The following is a 20,054-nucleotide window of genomic DNA, read 5'->3' on the forward strand; positions in this document are numbered from 1 at the left end:
GTGAATTCTACCAAACATTCAAAGAAGACTTAATACCTATCCTTCTCAAACTCTTCCAAAAAATTGAAGAGGAGGGCAAGCTTCCTAACTCCTTCTACAAAGTCAACATTACCCTGATTCCAAAGCCAGACAGGGACAACACAAAAAAAGAAAATTACATGCCAATATCGTTGATGAACATCGATGCAAAAATCCTCAACAAAATACTAGCAAATTGAATACAACAATACATTAAAAAGATCATACACCATGATTAAGTGAGATTCACTCCAGGGATGCAGGGATGGTTCAACATCCACAAATCAATCAATGTGATAACACCACATTAACAAAAAGAGGAATAAAAGTCACATGATCATCTCAATAGCTGCAGAGAAAGCAGTTGAAAAGATACAGCATGCATTTATGATAAAAACTCTAAATAAAATGGGCATAGAAGGAAAATACCTGAACATAATAAAGGCTGTATATGACAAACCCACAGCTAATGTCATTCCCAATGGAGAACATCTGAAAGCTATCCCTCTAAGAACAGGAACGAGACAAGGATGCCTAGTTTCACCACTCTTATTTAACGTAGTATTAGAAGTCTTAGCCAGAGCAATCAGGCAAGAAAAAGAAATAAAAGGGATCCAAATTGGAAAGGAAGAAGTGAAACTGTCCCTATTTGTGGATGACATAATTTTATATATAGAAAACCCTAAAGAATCCACTAAAAAGCGTTTAGAAATAGTAAGTGAATATAGTCAAATTGCAGGATACAAAACCAAAACACAAAAATCAGTTGTGTTTCTATACACTAGCAGTGAAGTAGCAGAAAGAAAAATTAAGAATACAATCCCATTTACAATTGCAACAAAAAGAATAAAATACCTAGGAATAAACTTAACCAAAGAGGTGAAAGATCTGTACACAGAAAACTGAAAACATTGTTGAAAGAAATTGAAGAAGACACAAAGAAATGGAAAGAGGTTCTGTGCTCTTGGATTGGAAGAATTAACATAGTTAAAATGTCCATAGTTCCTAAAGCAATCTACAGATTCAATGCAATCTCTATCAAAGTTCCAACAACATTTTTCACAGAAGTAGAACAAGGAATCCTAAAATTTATATGGAACAACAAAAGGCTCTGAATATCCAAAGGAATCCTGAGAAAAAAAGAACAAAGCTGGAGATCTCACACTCCCTGATTTCAAAACATGCTACAAAGCTATAGTAACCACAACAGCATGGTAATGGCACAAAAACAGACACACAGATCAAAGGAATAGAATCAAGAGCCTAGAAATAAACCCACACATCTATGGACAACTAATTTTTGACAAGGGAGCCAAGAACATACAATGGAGAAAGGAAAGTCTCTTCAATAAATGGTGTTGGGAAAACTGGACAGCCACAAGCAAAAGAATGAAAGTAGACCATTACTTTACACCATGCACAAAAATCATCTCAAAATGGATTAAGGACTTGAATGTAAGATCTGAAACCATTAAACTTCTCGAAGAAAACACAGGGAGTGTGCTCTTTGACATCAGTCTTAGCAGCTTTTTTCAAATACCATGTTTGACTGGGCAAAGGAAACAGAAAAAATAAACAAATGGGACTACATCAAACCAAAAAGCTTCTGCACAGCAAAGGAAAGCATCAACAAAATAAAAACGCAACCTAACAATTGAGAGAAGATATTTGCAAACCATATATCAGATATTAAGGGGTTAATATCCAAAATGTACAAAGAACTCATACATCTCAACAACAAAAAAAACTAAGAACCCAATTTAAAAATGGGCAAAAGATCTGAACAGAGATTTCTCCAAAGAAGATATCCAGATGGCCAACAGGCACATGAAAAGATGTTCGACATCATTAACTATCAGGGAAATGCAAATCAAAACTACAATGTGATATCACCTCACTCTGGTCAGAATAGCTATAATTGACAAGACAGGAAACAGTAAGTGCTGGAGAGGATGTGGAGAGAAGGGAACCCCCATACACTGCTAGTGGGAGTGCATAGTGGTCCAGCCATTATGGAAAACAATATGGAGTTTTCTCAGAAAATTAAGAATACATCTACCAGATGATGTAGCTATTCTACTGGCGGATATTTATCCAAAGAACTTGAAAACAGAAATGCATAAAGATACATGCACCCTATGTTCATCATAGCATCATTCACAATAACGAAGACTTGGAAGCAACCTAAGTGCCCATCAAGGGATGAATGGATAAAGAATACGTGGTATATATACACAATGAAATACTACTCAACCATAAGAAATGATGAAATCTGGCCATTTGTGACAACATGGATGGACCTTGAGGGTATGATGCTAAGTGAAATAAATCAGAGGGAGAAAGTCAAATACCATATGATCTCACTCATAGGTAGAAGAGAAAAACGACAAACAAACATATAGCAACAGAGATTGGATTGGTGATTAGCAGAGGGGAAAAGGGAAGGAGGAGGGCGAAAGGGGTGATCAAGCACGTGTGTGTGGTGATGGATTATAATTAGTCTTTGGGTGGTGAACATGATGTCATCTACAGAGAATTCAAAATATATTATGATGTACACCTGAAGTTTATATGTTGTTATAAACCAATGATACTGCAATTAAAAAAAGGAAAAAAAATTTAAAAAATAACTTGAAAATTTTTTTTTAAAGTAAAGACAAAAAGAGGGAGATTGGCAATGGATGTTAGCTCAGGGCAAATTGTCCTCTGCAAAAAAAAAGACAGAGAGAATACTCAGGTTATATTGTTGTCACATACTGATGTTTTTGCATAACCCCAGTGAAGAGGGCACGTTGTCTAAAAGCAAATAATATTTGTGAAATGGTGAATATTCATCATGATTTTATGAAGTTGACAGATGGAAAGTGCATTTTGAATGTGTTTCATTTCATAGATGAGAAAATTAAATTATAGAGTGATTAAATTACCTAATTCAGTGGTTTGGGTGAAGGAGAGTCTTGATTTTCAGTGATATAGCCAAATATCTTTTTTTATTTTGAGGAAGTTTAGCCCTGTGGTAACACCTGCCACCAACCCTCCTCTTTTTTGCTGAGGAAGACTGGCCCTAAGCTAACATCCGTTCCCATCTTCCTCTAGTTTACATGTGGGATGCCTGCCACAGCATGGCTTGACAAGCAGTGCGTAGGTCCTCACCCAGGGTCCAAACTGGCAAACCCCGGGCTACTGAAGTGGAATGTGTGAACTTAACCACTGCACCATCTGGCTGGCCCCCAAATATCTTTTTAAAAATGAACTTGAGAAAAGCAAAAATAATTCTACTAATCCAACTATATCAATAGTCTAAAACTTGAAGTATGACTGGGCTAAACATACCAATTAAAAGACTGAGACTAATTTCTTTGATAACAAAACAAGACCCAACTATATGTTATCTGTAAGACACCAACTTTAAATGTAAAGACCAAGGTAGATTAGAAGTAAAAGAATGGAGAAAAATATGCCATGATAACATATTTAAAAGACAGTGGGAATAGCTATTTTAACTTCAGACATAACAGACTTCAGAGCAAGAAAAATTATTGGGGATTAAGAGGGACATTAAATGATGATAACAGAGTTAATTCTCTAGGAAGACGTAGCAGTTCTAATGTGTATGCACCTGACAACAGAACATCAAAATATGTGAGGGAAAAACTGATAGAACCGCAAAGAGAAATAGACAAAGCCACTATTATAGTTGGAGATTTTAACACTCCTCTATCAGTATTTGATAAATCCAGCAGGCAAAAAGTCAGTAAGGGTATAGTGGTACTGAACATCACCTTCAGTCAATTGGATCTAATTGATACTTACAGAATACTTCATTTAACAAGAGCAGAATACACATTTTTCTCAAGCTCACATGGAAGATTCACCAAGCTAGATCACGTACTGGTCCATAACACACATCTTAACAAATTTAAAGAAATAGGGATCATTCAAAGTATGCTGTCAGACCACAGTGGAATTAAATTAGAAGTCAGTAAGAGAAAGATAGCTTGAAAATCACAAAATTCTGGGAGATTAAACAGCACACTTCTCAATAACACAGTCAAAGTAGAAGTCTCAGAGAAATTTTAAAATATTTTGAACTAAATGAAAATGAAAAAACAACCAATCAAAACTTGTGGGATGCAGCAAAACCAGTGCTTAGAGGAAAATTTATAGCATTGAATGCATACATTAGAAGAGATGAATACATTAGATTCTAATGCATACGTTAGAATTCATTTAATAATATTATTAAAATCAATAATCTAGGCTTCCAATTTAGGAAGCTAGGGAAAGAAGAGCAATATAAACTTTAAAAAAATAGGAGAAAAGAAATAATAAAAATTAGAGCAGAAATCCATGAAATTGAAAGCAAGAAAACAATAGAGAAAATCAACAAAACCAAAAGCTGTTTCTTTGAAAATATCAATAAAACTAATATCTCTCTGGAGAGATAACCAGGAACAAAAGAGAGAAGTTACAAATTACTAATATCAGAAATGAAAGAGGGATTATCATGATTGATCGTATGGACATTAAAGGGATAATACAGGAATAATGTGAACAACTCCATAAGCCCACAAATTTTATAGCTTATATGAAATTGAGGAATTCTTTAAAAGACACTACCAAAACTCACAAGGAGGAATAGATAGTCTGAATAGACCCACGTCTGTTAAAGAAATTAAATCAATAATTGAAAACCTTCCAAAACAGATAATATGCCTAGATGATTTCACTTGTCAATTCCACCAAACACGTAAGGAAGAAGTGATATCAGTTCTCTAAAATCTGTTGCAGAAAATAAAAGAACAGGGAACACTTCCTTATTCATTCTATGAGGCTAGCATTACCCTAATACTAAAATCAGACAAAGAAATTACAAGAAAAGAGAACTACAGACCTGTATCTCTCATGAACATAAACGTAAAAACTCTCAAGAAAATTGAGTCCTACAATGTATATAAACAATTGTGCACTGAGATCAAGTGAGATTTATCCCAAGTAAGCAAGGCTGGCTCAAAATTTGAAAATTAATGTAATCCATCATATCAAAAGGTCAAAGGAGAAAAATGACATCATATCAATTGATGCAGAAAAAGCATGACAAACTCCAACACTCATTTGTGATAAAAACTCCCAGCAAACTAGGAATAGGGAGGAACTTCCTTACCTTGACGAAAAAACATCTACAAAAGGCCTACAGCTAGGAGGATTGACAGCATATCACGGTGGAGTGAGCTCTTCCCTTAGACTCTCCCCCCCAAGATACTATGAAAAGGACACTCATAAACCAACAGAAGACATTCAATTCATACAACACAATAGATGTCTGAGAGATCTATGTAGCCATACGTCTGAAATTGGAAGTGCTGTACCCCCTGGGGGGTAGCAGAAGGAGGTAAGGGGATTGCCTCTCTCTCCCCAAACAGAAGTGATCTAGGGTGTGGGACTGCGTGCAGCTCTGAAAAGAGAGGGGGGAGGGGGCAGAACTCCATGGGAATGCCTTTGCCCTTGGAGTGTCCTCCCAGCCCATGGGAAAGCTCCACACCAAGGAGGCTAAGCAATAACAAGGACATCTTCACTAAGCTGAGCAGCCCAGGAAGGGAGACAGCAAGTGCAGAAGGAGAGCACCCCAGGATTGCGCACACAAAAGAAAGTGACCCTTCCCCTATCTGTCACTCCAGCTCAGACAGTGGGCCAGAGAAAGGGACTCCCACAAGAGTGCCTGCATATACATGTATAAAGCAGAGGTGGCCAGTGAGCAAATGCAGACAGGCCCTGTCAACATAGCATCTAAAGGACAGGCACAGCTGCCAGGGATTGAGATGGGCTCAGAATACTCAGCTCCTGCCCACCCCTAGTGGCAGCAGGTGGAAGCTACACTATGCAAATCACACAGCTACCTCACCAAATAGGATGAAGAGGTATATTAACACTCTAGACCAGAAGGGAAATGACAAACACCCAGAAATCAATCCTGAAGGCACAGAAATGTACAAGCTAAATGACAGAGAAGCAAAAATGGCTATCATAGAAAAGCTCAACAAATTACAGGAAAACTCAGAAAGATAGCTCAATGAAATCAGGAATAAAATTAATGAACAGAGGGATTTCTTCACAAATCAGATTGAAAGTATAAAAAGAAATCAGAAATGTTGAAGATGTAAAACACAAAGAATGAAAGAAAAATCTGGAGTCCTTAAATAACAGAGCTGATATTATGGAGGACAGAATTAGTAATTTAAAGGACAGAAATATAGAAATGCTTCAGATGGAGGAGAGAGAACTAAGACTGAAAAGAAATGAAAAAGTTCTCCAAGAAATATCTGACTCAATTAGGAAATGCAACATAAGGATTATAGGTATTCCAGAGGGAGAAGAGAAGGAGAAAGGAGCAGAGAGCTTGTTCAAAGGAATAATAGCTAAGAACTTCCCAAACCTGGGGAAGGAGCTGGAATTACAAGTAAAAGGAGCCAATCGGACTCCTAATTACATCAGTGTAAAGAGACCTTCTTCAAGGCATATATCAGTAGAACTGGCAAAAAACAATGACAAAAAAATATATTAAGGGCAGCAAGGCAGAAGATAATAACCTACAAGGGAACCCCTATCAAGCTTTCAGCAGAAACCTTACAGGCTGGGAGAGAGTGGAATGATACATTCAAAATTCTGAAAGACAAAAACTTTCAGCCAAGAATACTCTACCCAGTGAAAATATCCTTCAGATATGATGGAGAAGTCAAAACTTTCCCAGAAACAAAAGCTAAGAGAGTTCATTGCCACAAGAGCCCCTCCCTACAAGAAATGATCAGGAAGGCCCTCATACCTCAAAAAAAGAGAAAAGTTTACAAAGGCTTGAGCAAGGAGATAAATAGGCAGATAAAATCAGAAAATTGCAGGTATCAGAACAGGTTAGTAAATAATTATAACGTTCAAGATAAAGGGAAGGAAAACATCAAAAATAACTATAATCACTTTGTTTTACCCACAAACTCACAACACAAAACGGAATAAAGTGTGACAACAATAACTTAGATGGGGAAGAATAAAGGGATAGAGCTTGCTTAGACTAAAGAAATAAGAGCTATCAGAAAATAGACTGTCTCACTACAAGATCTTTTATACTAACTTCACAGTAACCACTAAACAAAAAATCAGAACAGAGACAGAAATGATAAACAGTGAGAAAACAATCCTAGAGAACCACCAAACTGAATTGCAGGTCTGAATAAATGGGAGAAGAAACAAGGAAAATAAAGAACAACTGGAAAACAAGTGATAAAATGGCAGCATTAAGACCTCATATATCAATAATTGCTCTAAGTGTAAATGGATTGAATTGTCCACTCAAAAGACACAGAGTGGCTGGATGGATTGAAAACCAAGACCCAACAATATGCTGCCTCCAGGAAACACATCTCACTTCTAAAGATAAACACAGGCTCAGAGTGAAGGGATGGAGGATGATACTCCAAGCTAATGGCAAACAAAAGAAAGCAGATGTCGCCATACTTGTATCAAAGTAGACTTTAAGATAAAAAAAGGCAATGAGAGACAAAGAGGGGCAGTATATAATGATAAAAGGGACACTCCACCAAGAAGATATAACTCTTGTAAATATAGATGCACCTAACATGGGAACACCGAAGTGCATAAAGCAACTATTAACAAACCTAAAAGGAGATATCAACAGCGACACAATAATAGTAGGGGACCTTAACGCTCCACTTACATCAGTGGATAGATCATCCAGAGAGAAAGTCAACAAGGAAGTAGTGGAATTAAATGAAAAACGAGACCAGATGGACTTAATAGGTATATACGGAACACTCCATCCAAAACCAACAAAATACACATTCTTCTCAAGTGCACATGGAACATTCTCAAAAATAGACCACATGTTTGAAAACAAGGCAAGCCTCAATAAATTTAAGAAGACCGAAATCATGTCAAGCATCTTTTCTGACCATAGTGCTATGAAACTGGAATTCAACTACAAGAAAAAAGCTGGGAAAGTGACAAATAAGTGGAGACTAAACAACACACTACTGAACAACCAATGGATCATTGAAGAAATTAAAGGAGAAATCAAAAACATCTAGCAACAAATGAAAATGAAAATACACCAATACCAACTCATATGGGATAAAGCAAAAGCAGTCCTCAGAGGGAAATTCATAGCAATACAGGCCCACCTTAACAAACAAGAAAAATCTCAAATAAGCAATCTTAAAGTACACCTAACAGAATTAGAAAAAGAAGAACAAACAAAGCCCAAAGTCAGCAGAATGAGGGAAATAATAAAAAGTAGAGTGGAAATAAATGAAATTGAAATAAACAAAAAAATTACTGTAGAAAGGGTCAATGAAACTAAGAGCTGGTTCTTTAAAAAGATAAACAAAATTGACAAACCCTTAGCCAGACTCACTAAGAAAAAAGAAGACTCAAATGAATAAAATTAGAAATTAAACAGGAGAAATTAACAACGGATACCGCAGAAATACAAAGGGTTATAAGAAAATACTATGAAAAAGTATATGCCAACAAATTGGACAATCTAGAAGAAATGGACAAATTCTTAGGCGTATACAACCTCTCAAAACTGAATCAAGAAGAAATAGATGATCTGAATAGACCAATCACAAGTAAAGAGATTGAAACAGTAATCAAAAACCTCCCCCAAAATAAAAGTCTAGGACCAGGTGGCTTCTCTGGAGAATTCTACCAAACATTCAAAGAAGATTTAATACCTACCCCTCTCAAACTATTCCAAAAAATTGAAGAAGATAGAACACTTCCTAACACATTTTGTAAGGCCAACATCACCCTGATCTCAAACCCAGAAAAGAACAACACAAAGAAGGAAAATTACAGGGCAATATCGCTGATGGCCATAGATGCAAAAATCCTCAACAAAATATTGGCAGCCCAAATACAGCAATACATTAAAAGGATCATACACCATGATCAAGTGGGATTTATAGCAGGGACACAGGGAGGGTTCAACATCTGCAAATCAAGCAATGTGATGCACCACATTAACAAAATGAGGAATAAAAATCACATGATCATGTCAATAGACATAGAGAAAGCATTTGACAATATCCAACGTCCAATTATGATAAAAACTCGCAATAAAATGAGTATAGAAGGAAAGTGCTTCAACATGATAAAGGCCATATATGACAAACCCACAGCCAACATTATACTCAATGGGGAAAAACTGAAAGCCCTCCCTCTGAGAACAGGAACAAGACAAGGGTGCCCACTCTCACCACTCTTATTCAGCATAGTACTGGAGTTTTTGGCCAGGGCAATTAAGCAAGAAAAAGAAATAAAATGTATCCAAATTGCCAATGAGGAAGTGAAACACTTGCTGTTTGCAGATAATATGATTTTATATATCAAAAACTCTAAAGAATCCATCAGAAAACTGTTAGAAATAATCAACAACTACAGCAAAGTTGCAGGGTACAAAATCAACTTACAAAAATCAGTTGCATTTCTATACTCTAATGATGAACTAACAGAAGGAGAACTCCAGAATACAATCCCATTTGTAACCACAATAAAAAGAATAAATTATGTAGGAATAAATTTAACCAAGGAAAACTGTAAGACATTATTGGAAGAAATTGATGATGTCATAAAGAAGTGGAAAGAGATTCCATGCATATGGATTAGAAAAATAAACATAGTTAAAATGTCCACAGTATCTAACGCAATCTACAGATTCAGTGCAATCCAAATCAGAATCCCAATGATGTTCTTCATGAAAAGAGAACAAAGAATCCCAAAATTCATAATGAGCAAGAAAAGACCCTGAATAGCTAAAGCAACCCTGAGAAAAAAGAACAAAGCTGTAGGCATCACAATCCCTGACTTCAAAGCATACTACAAAGCTATAGTAATCAAAACAGCATGGTACTGGTACAAAAACAGACACACAGATCAGTGGAGCAGAATTGAAGGCCCAGAAATAAAACCGCACATCTATGGACAGCTAATCTTTGACAGAGGAGCTAAGAACATACAATGGAGAAAGGAAAGTCTCTTCAATAAATGGTGTTGGGGAAACTGGACAGCCACATGAAAAGAATGAAAGTAGACCCTTATCTTACACCATACACAAAAATTAACTCAAAATGGATTAAAGACTTGAAGGTAAGATGTGAAACCATAAAACTCCTAGAAGAAAACATAGGCAGTGCACTCTTTGACATCAGTCTTAGAAGGATCTTTTTGAATACCAGTCTACTTGGGCAAGGGAAACAAAAGAAAAAATAACCAAATGGGACTTCATCAGACTAAAGAGCTTCTGCAAGGCAAAGGAAACCAGGAACAAAATGAAAGGGCAACCCACCAACTGAGAGAAGATATTTATAAATCATGTATGCGACGAGGGTTTAACTCCAAAATATATAAATAACGCCTACAAGTCAACAACAAAAAAACAAACAACCTGATCAAAAAATGGGCAGAGGATATAAACAGACATCTTTCCAAAGAAGATATACAGATGGCCAACAGGCACATAAAGAGATATTCAACATCACTAATCATTAGAGAAATACAAATCAAAACTACAATGAGATATTACCTAACACCTGTAAGAATGGCTATAATTAACAAGACAAAAAATAACAAATGGAAGACAATGTGGAGAAAAGGGAACCCCCATACACTGCTGGTAGGAATGCAAACTGCTCTAGCCACTATGGAAAACAGTATGGAGATTTCTCAAAAAATTAAAAATATATATACCATATGACCCAGCTAGCCTGCTACTGGGTATTTATCCAAAGAACTTGAAATCAACAATTCAAAGAGACTTATGCACCCCTATGTTCATTGCAGCATTATTCAAAATAGCCAAATGTGGAAGCAACCCAAGTGCCTGTCAACTGACGATAAAGAAGATGTGGTATATATACATTATATATATATATGTATATATATACATTGTATATATATGTGTGTGTGTGTTTGTGTGTATATATATATACAATGGAATACTACTCGACCATAAAAAAAGACAAAATCATCCCATTTGCAACAATGCGGATAGACCTTGATGGTATTATGTTAAGCAAAATAAGGCAGACAGATAAAGACGAACAGTGTATGATTTCACTCATATGTGGAAGATAAACAAACACATGGACAAAGAAAACAGATTAGTGGTTACCAGAGGGGAAGGAACTTGGGGATGGACATAAAGGGCAAAGGGTCACAAATATATGGTGACTGACAAAGAAAAATGTAAAACTGAAATTTCACAATGTTATAAACTATTATGACCTCAATAAAATAAAAATAAAAAAATTTAAAAAGGGATTAGAAAGTTAAAAAAAAATCCGCAGGTACCATCATACTTGATGGTGAGAAACTTGATAAGATCAGGTACAAGGCAAGGATATCCCCCTTCACCACTCCTTTTCAACATCATACTGTAAGTCCTAACTAATGCAGTAAGAAGGAAACAAAAGTATGCAGATTGGAACAGAAGAAATAAAACTGTCTTTGTTCACATGTGACATGATTATCTCTGTAGAAAATCGAAAATAATTTACAAAGAACCTTCTGGAATAATAAGAAATTATAGCAGAGTTTCAAGAACAAGGTTAATATACAAAAGTTGATTGCTTTCCTTTATACCAGCAATGAATAATTGGAATTTGAAACAAGCACACCACCATTTACATTAGCACCAAAAAATTGAAATACTTAGGTACAAATCTAACAAAATAATGTATAAAATCTATATGAGGAAAACTACATAACTGATTAATGAAATCAAAGAAGATCTAAATAAATGGGAAGATGTTCCATGTTCATGGATAGGAAGACTCAATATTGTTAAGATGTCAATTCCTTCAACTTGTAGTTGAGTGCAATCTGAATCAAAATCCTGAAAAGTCATTTTTTTCAATATTGACAAACTAATTCTAAAGTTTATGTGAAAAGGCAAAAGACCCAGAATAGCCAACACAATATTGAAGAAGAATAGCAAAGTCAGAGGACTGACAATACCTGACTTAAGTCTTTCTATAAAGCTACAGTAATCAAGGTAGAGTGGTATGGGTGAGAGAATATACAAGTAGATCAAAGGAACAGAATAGAGAGCCCAGAAATAGGCCCACACAAATATAGACATCTTGTCTTTGATAAAGGAGCAAAGGCACTCAATCCAGTGGAGAAAGGATGGTCTTTTCAACAAATGTTGCTGGAAGAACTGGACATCTATGTGCAAGAAAAAAAAAAAAATCTAGGCACAGACCTTACACACTTAACAAAACTTAACTCAAAATGGATCACGGACGTAAATATAAAATGCAAAACCATAAAACTCCTAGAAGATAACACAGGAAGAAACCAGATGGCCTTTCATACAGCAATGATTTTATATATAACACCAAAAATAAAATCATGAAAGAAAATACAGACAACTTGGATTTCATTAAAATTTAAAACTTCTGCTCTGTGAAAGACACTATCAAGAGAATGAGAAGACAAGTCAGCCACAGACTAGAAGAAATTATTTGCAAAAGACGTATCTGGTAAAGGGCTTTTATTGAAGGTATACAAAGAACTCTTAAAAATCAACAATCAGAAAACGAAAGTACTCAAAAAATGGACAAAAGATCTGAACAGATACCTCACCAAAGAAGATATACAAATGCCAAATAAGCTTATGAGAAGATGCTCAACATCATATGTCACTCAGGAATTGCAAATTAAGACAAGAAGATACTACTATCCACCTATTAGAATGGTCAAGATCTGAATATTGAAAACACCAAATGCTGTCAAGGATAAGGAGCAACAGGAATTCTCATTCACTGTTGGTGAAAATGCAAAATAGTATAGCCACTTTGGAAGACATTTTGGCAATTTCTTACAAAGCAAAACATAGTCTTATCAGATGATTCAGCAGTTGTGCTCCTAATGAGTTTCAACCCTGAAATGAGTTGAAAAGTTATACCTACACAAAAACCTCCACCCAAATTTGATAGCAGCTTTATTCATAATTGCCAAAAATCGGAAGCAACCAAGACATCACAGAAGAATAGATAACCTGTAATGCCTATATACAATGGAAAATTATTCAGCAAGCAATTTAAAAAAAGTAAAAGAATCTATCAAGCCACAAAAGGAAATAGAGGAACCTTAAATCCTTGCATAAGTACTAAGTGAAAGGAGGCAGTCTGCTAAGGCGATATACTTTAGGATTCCAACTATATGACACTGTGGAAAAGGTAAAACTATAGAGACAGTGAAAAGATCAGTGGTTTCTAGGAATTGGAGTGGGGGGCAAAGGGATGAATATGTAGAGTACAGGGGATTTTTAGGGCAGTACAGTTATTCAGTATGATGCTGTTATGATGGATACATGACATTATGCATTTGGAAAAACCAATAGACTTGTTCAACACGAAGAATGAACACCAATGTCAACTATGGATGTTAGTTAACAATAATGTGTAAATACTGATTCATCAGTTATAACAAATATACCACATGAATGCAAGATATTAGTGATAGGAGAAGCTGTGAGGGAGAAGGGGGGTATATGGAAACTCTCTGTACTTTCTGCTTAATTTTTCTGTAAACCTAAACTTATTTTTTAAAAAAGTCTACTTAAAAAAATGTGCAAGACGAAAAATCATTCAGATCATGTGCTCTACTTCCAATTCATAAAATCTTGAAAACGTAATTTAGGCAGATCCTAATCTAGCTACTTGTTTCTGCCCTACCAAATGGCAACCAGGGATTAGCCCTTGCCATTGAAATTCTCATTGTTCTGGCATTTTCTTTCCATTGTCTTTGTATCATCTCATCAACTTACCTGGATCCACCACCTCATCCCTACACTCTTGTGTCTCCCTCTTTCTCTCTGTGTCTCCCTCTTCCCAAATTTATTCAATGATGACCAGAATGGTAGAGAAAATGGGAAGGAAGGAAGGAAGAACATTTAGTCATGATTGCTGCTTCTCCCTTGCTTGCTTCCTTCTGTTTCCAATAAATACACACAGGCACACACACACATGCACACGCACGCACACACACACACCGCAAGAGGCTTGCTTACAGGTGCCACTGTGGTAACCCCTTCAGTTCCTGTCACATTCCTTCAAATTTGTCATGTGTGACTTTTTGTGCCTGAAATTCCTGTCAGGAAAGAGGAATGATTTCCTCTTGAAAAAAGGAATCACTTCCTGTTATTATTTCCTTCCTCATTGTCTGGCTTTATTTTTTGCATATTCTTTTTGTTCTTTGACAGAAATAAGAATGCTTTAGTAGCCTTTTCAGAGTCCTCTAGCCAGATCATCAACAATAGGTGAGTTGATTTTCTGTCATCTGAGTGGGAAAACCATTTGGGAGCATTGGTGACAATACAGAATGTCCGTGATAGCCTGTCAGCTTCTATATATAACTTTTTTCTTTTTTGGATCAAGAAGGACCAGGTCTAAAGAGAGAGAACACTTACTATTTGTGCGTTCGTGAACTTTAGGGATTACTAGTCAAAATCCTTAGGGAAATATTAGAGTACCTGTGTATATCTTTCTGCTAGTGTGGGTCAAGGGAGAAAACACTATTTGGAAGCACAAAGGTAGTAGCGGTGGACAGGGAGCAGAGGAGCCCTCAGCAGAAACTAAAAGAGATAATAGACTTGAGATCTGTCCCTTACCCTCCAGAGCTCTGCCACAATGGGAGGCTGGTATCCCAAACCCAAACCAACCATCATACTGGAGGTAGGCCCTGCCTCAGGCCGACAGTTACTTAACCCTATCTGAGGAGAAGGAAAGACATCCATGAAACATGAAGAGTAAGGAGGTGGTGGAGGGACTTGAAATCAGAAAATGAGATGGGATAAGAGGGATTCCTACCTACAAACTATAGCTGAATTTGAAGTAAATGTAATCACAAAAGGCAATTACACATTGGGGTTAAGTTTAGTAGTAAAGAAATGTTTTTAAATCTTGATCCATTAAGGATTCTTTTACAGGCCTAAGAATTTTATTACCATCATATGAAGCCTCAATTCTAGGGAAAGATGAAATATTTTCCAAATAACCAAATTACATGTGAACTTACAGGGTTCAACCATTTTGTAAGTTATAGAGAAATTGTAGCTAATTTGAATGAGAAAAGTGAGTCTATGAAGTCACACGGTGTTTGATCATGTACATTTTAATCCTTTAGTTCTGATTGGAATAAATTGACATCAGTAACCACTGAGGAAGTCTCCAGCAAAAGGTGAGATTATAGATATATCTGTAAAGATACACACACAAAGTGAAGAGAGATTTCTATTTGGAAACAAGGAGAATGATAGCAGGGTGTCAGTGGATAACAATACAGAGTGTCTTTGACACTCTTTTGGAATCATCTCATGGTAGCATCTGTAGGTAACTCTTTACATTTTTGGACCCATTTGGATAAAAAAGGAACAAGTTATAAAAGGGATGCTTCTTCCCCTAAGTGTGTTTTGTCACCCTTAATTAGTAGCAGCCAAAACTCTTAAGAAACTATCAGATTGCCCACATGTGAGACTCTACTAGAGTGGACCAAGAGAGCACAGAATCTCATTTGGAGCAAGGAGACAAGGTAGCAGTGGACAGAGAACAGTGGAGCCCTCAGCAGAAAAGAATGGAGCTAATAGAGCCTGGATGTGTCAATGACCCTCCAGAGTTTTGCCACGGTGTGAGGCTAGTGCCCATACTCACTGTCATATTGGAAGGAGCCCCCAGCGCCTACCTTAGCCTGCAGTTGCTTGACCCTGAGGGTCAGAAAAGATATCTATGATGGTGAAAGCAAGAAAGTGATGGAGGGGCTTAAGAATTGGGAATTAAACGTGAGAAGAGGGATGGGTACCTACAAACTGAAGTGGAATTTGAAATAAATTCTACCACAAAAGGCTGTTACACACTAGGATTAGGGTAATTGTAAAGAACTTTGCTTGTATCTTGATGCATTAATTATTTACAGGCTAAAATTTTCATTACTACCTTATATAAAGCCTCATTTCTAATAAAAACTAACATACTAGATTTAGTTATATATACATGAATTTTTTTTTACAAGTGGATCAGAGTTTATTAAGTAGGGGGTGAAGAGGGTGTGGCACAAGTAGAAGTATGCAACACCCGAAGTGAACAGAATCTGAGATTCCTGAAAAAAAATCTGTCGATTACACAATTGGCCACTTGCTCCTCCATTGACACAGGGACTGGTCAGGGCAGATGAGGGAATAAATCCTGTGGCAGGACCAGTGGTTACTCCCAGGCTGGGAATAATCTCCACGGAGCTTTCAAGACCAAGCCAGGCTTGGGCAGAGACTTCATAGCTGATGAAGCTGGATCCAGCAAGGTGGCTGTGAGCGAGAAGCCCTGGGTGGCAATCTGGTTGTATATCATGAGCTGGCAGCACTGGCTCTGATCCCTAGGGAAGCAGTAGAGGTCATGGGTGAGGGCAGCCACCGTGCCCAGGCAGCCTATGGGTACCATTGGGTTCTTGCAGGTCTTGAGAAGGAACTTTTCCTTGAAGCTTTCTGGAGTGCTGTAGACACTGAGGCTAAAGCCCTCAACGACTAGATGCTGCGACAGTTCAAAGGGTGCCTCTGAAGTCATAAGGCTGGGAGCCCCCATGTCCCAGGCAACAGCAGTATGAGAAAACAGGGATGCTGAACTCCATCTCCTCTATATGTGAATTTGTAAAGATCAACCAGTTCATAAGCTGTAAAGTAATTACAGCTATTTGAATTAAAACAAACAAGTCTAAAATTAAAATGTGGTATCTGAATAGGTAACTCTCTAGTCCTTTAACACTGCTCTGAATGAATTAACAACAAAAAGCTATGAGGGGGCCACCCATGAAATTTGAGATATAAATGAATAAATAAAAATAAATATATATCTTTTTATATATACACATGTGTATTTATATAGTTATATCAACACAGACATACAAACACACATACACAAACATAAATACAATGAAAGAAAGAGAGATAAATTTCCAAATTCATTCTTAGGAGTATCCTTGACAGTACAGTGTCTTTGACACTGTTTCTAAATCTTACCATAGCACCTTTAGGTAACTTTTCATCTTATTGGATTTGGTTGGATCAAAAAGGAACAGGTCATAAGAGGAATGCTTCTTCCTCCTAGTAACGACCACCCAAAAGTCTTAGAAAAATTTCAGAATGCTCCAAATAGGAGCATTCTGCCTTTGAGACTCTATAGATTGAGTGAAAGGGGGACAGAATCCAATTTAAGGCAAGGTGGAGGTAGCAGTGGACAAAGAGCAGAGGAGCCCTCATCACAAAGAAAGGAGCTAATAGACTGGGATCTGTCCCTCACCCTCCAGAGTTCTGCTGCCATGTGAGGCTGGTGTCCTACACCCAAACCCACCACCCAATAGAGGGAGTCCCCACAGGCCTGCAGTCACTTAACCCTTTCTGAGGGCCAGGAAAAACAACCATGTTAGGTGAAAGTAAAGGTGAAGGAAGAACTTGAGAGGTAGGAAATTAGGTAGGAGAAGAGGGATGCACACCTGAGAATTGAAGTTGATTTTGAAATAAATTCCACCACAAAAGTTTGTTACACCATGGGTCAAGTTCAGTAGTAAAGAACTGTACTTAAATCTTGAGTCATTAACTTTTTTGGTAGGTCTAAAATATTCATTACAAACATATATAGTATCATTTCCAGGGAAAAGGAGATATTGGATTCCAAACAACTGATTTACATGTGAATTTTCTAAGAGTCAACCGGTTGATAAAATCAAGAGTAATTGTAGCTAATTTGAACTAAAAAAGTAAGTCTAGAAGTCGTGTGGTGCCTTACTATGTGTGTTTTTAATCCTTTAGCCCTGCACCAAGTGAACTGAGCACAGTATCTTCTGACAGCTTCTACGATGCCAAGTGAGCTATGACGAATAAATCTGTATATATGTGTTCGTATATGTGTACACACACACACACACACACACACATTCAGAGAAATTGATGTTTGGGATGTTCACTCTCAGGAGCAGCTGGGAATACAGAGTTCCCTTCATATATTTTTAAAGCCCTCTCATGGTAAGCTTCTACGTGTAATATTCTTTGTCTTGAAATTGAGATAGAAAAGACGCACAGGTCATAAAGGAAGTCTTTTTAATCCTAGAATTTGTCGCCCTTGATTACTGTGTATGAAATTCTACTAGAGATGGCAAGGAAGGAGAGAAACTTATTTGGAGCAAGGAGGAGTTAGCAGTGGACAGGGAGCCAGAGGAGGCCTTAGCAGAGAAGATGGGAGCTAATAGACTGGGATCTGTCCCCCATCCTCCAGAGTTCTGCTGCCGTGTGAGGCTGGTGTCCCAGACCCAAACCCACCCTAGTATAGAGGGAGTCCCTGACTCTGGCCTGCAGTGACTTGACCCTATCTGAGGGCCAGGAAAGACAGCCATGATCGAGGACAGTCAAGGGTGAAGGAGGGACTTGAGAAGCAGGAAATTAGGTAGCGGAAGAGGGATGCACACCTGCAAATTGAAGTTGATTTTGAAATAAATTCCACCACAAAAGGCTGTTACACCATGGGTCAAGTTCAGTAGTAAAGAACTGTACTTAAATCTCGAGTCATTAACTTTTTTGGTAGGTCTAAAATATTTGTTACAAACATATATAGCATTATATCTAGGGAAAAGGAGATATTGGATTCCAAATAACTGATTACATGTGAATTTTCTGAGTAAACCAGTTAATGACGTCAAGAGTAATTGTAACTAATTTGAACCAAAAAAGTAAGTCTGGAAGTCACGTGGTACCTTACTATGTGTGTTTTTAATCCTTTCACACTGTCCTGAGTAAATTGACAACAGAAACCGCTGATGAAACCTCTGATGAAATGTGAGATAGAAAGATAGATATATATAAACAGAAATATATATATATATATATACAGAGAGGGAGATGTATTGAGATTTGGGGGGTTTGTTTTCAGCAGCATGCATGACATTACAGAGTGTCCTTGACACTAGTTGGATAAAAGAGAAATAGGTCGTAAGAGGGTTGCTTCTTACCCCTTTTGTCACCCTTATTAGCAGCAAAAACCCTTAGAATGCTGTCAGATTGCCCATCTATAAGACTCTGCTAAAGTGGTCCCAGAGAGCAGGAAAACCTATTTGAAGCAAGGAGAAGTAATTCTGAAGGGGTTCAGGAGTAAAGAAATGTACGTGAACTTGATTCACTAAGTTGTTTTTCCTAGGACTCAGATCTTCATTACAAATATATAAAGTCTCATTTCTAGGGAAAAATTAACTATCAGTTTCAAGTAACTGATTAAAGTATTATTTTTTAGGACAAGTAGATTACAAGTTATTGAAAAATTGTAGCTAATTCTCATTTAAAAATAAGTCTAGAGAAACATGTAACGTCTTACTATGTGCATTTCTAATCCTTTAGCTGTGACTCAAATGAGTCGAAAACTATAACCCATGTTAGACCCATGCCTGAAAGGTGAGATGTAAATACATATATAGAAAGAGATGGGGGGATATTGACACTTGTGAAATCTGATTATTTATTGAATGGAGTCCTTATCTCAGGAAGTTGTTTGAATCCTGTCCAAGGAGGAGAAAAGATATCCATGATATGTGACAAGTAGAAGGTGGTAGAGGGACCCAGGTTCCAAATAACTAATTAACTTATAGTTTTTTAGAGTTCTATCAGTTTATGAATTGTAGAGCAATTGTACCTGATTTCAACCAAAACAGTAAGTATACAAAGTTACTTGGTTCTGACAATGTACATTTTCAATCTTTCACACTGGCCTGAATAAATTGATATCAGAAGTCTGTGATGGCTTTGATATGTCTTACCTGTCAATGAAGGTTCCATCCAGCAATACCGATGTCATTTGTTTGAGTCAGTGCTATATATATCAATCTTGAGAGAGAGAGAAAAAGAGAGTGAGAAAGACAGACAGACAGAGATGGAAAGAGAGAGAGAAAGAGAAACAGCTATTTGCAAAATTCAGTCTTGGAAGTGTCTATGG

General features: G+C 37.0%; 2 protein-coding genes across 3 annotated transcripts in view; one reads left to right on the top strand and one right to left on the bottom strand.

The window, feature by feature from the left end:
• Window positions 1–20,054, top strand: part of LOC138918352 (phosphatidylinositol 3,4,5-trisphosphate 3-phosphatase TPTE2-like) — a 367,155-nt gene that overhangs the window by 297,073 nt on the left and 50,028 nt on the right. Inside the window, exons 17-20 of the mRNA XM_070239586.1 lie at window positions 14,297–14,353; window positions 15,220–15,273; window positions 17,888–17,941; window positions 19,463–19,516. Of these exons, the coding sequence (XP_070095687.1) occupies window positions 14,297–14,353; window positions 15,220–15,273; window positions 17,888–17,941; window positions 19,463–19,516 (219 nt within the window). The remainder of the gene's footprint in view (window positions 1–14,296; window positions 14,354–15,219; window positions 15,274–17,887; window positions 17,942–19,462; window positions 19,517–20,054) is intronic.
• LOC138918359 (mitochondrial ornithine transporter 1-like) overlaps window positions 1–20,054 on the bottom strand; it is a 93,932-nt gene that overhangs the window by 9,846 nt on the left and 64,032 nt on the right. Inside the window, exon 5 of one of the 2 annotated variants that reach the window (XM_070239610.1) lies at window positions 19,879–19,945. The exons of the other annotated variant lie outside the window; for it this stretch is intronic. Coding sequence (XP_070095711.1) covers window positions 19,941–19,945 — 5 coding nt within the window. The 3' untranslated portion in view covers window positions 19,879–19,940. The remainder of the gene's footprint in view (window positions 1–19,878; window positions 19,946–20,054) is intronic. 2 annotated transcript variants of the gene reach the window in all.

Source organism: Equus caballus, chromosome 17, assembly GCF_041296265.1.
Source record: "Equus caballus isolate H_3958 breed thoroughbred chromosome 17, TB-T2T, whole genome shotgun sequence".
Classification (NCBI taxonomy): Eukaryota; Metazoa; Chordata; class Mammalia; order Perissodactyla; family Equidae; genus Equus; species Equus caballus.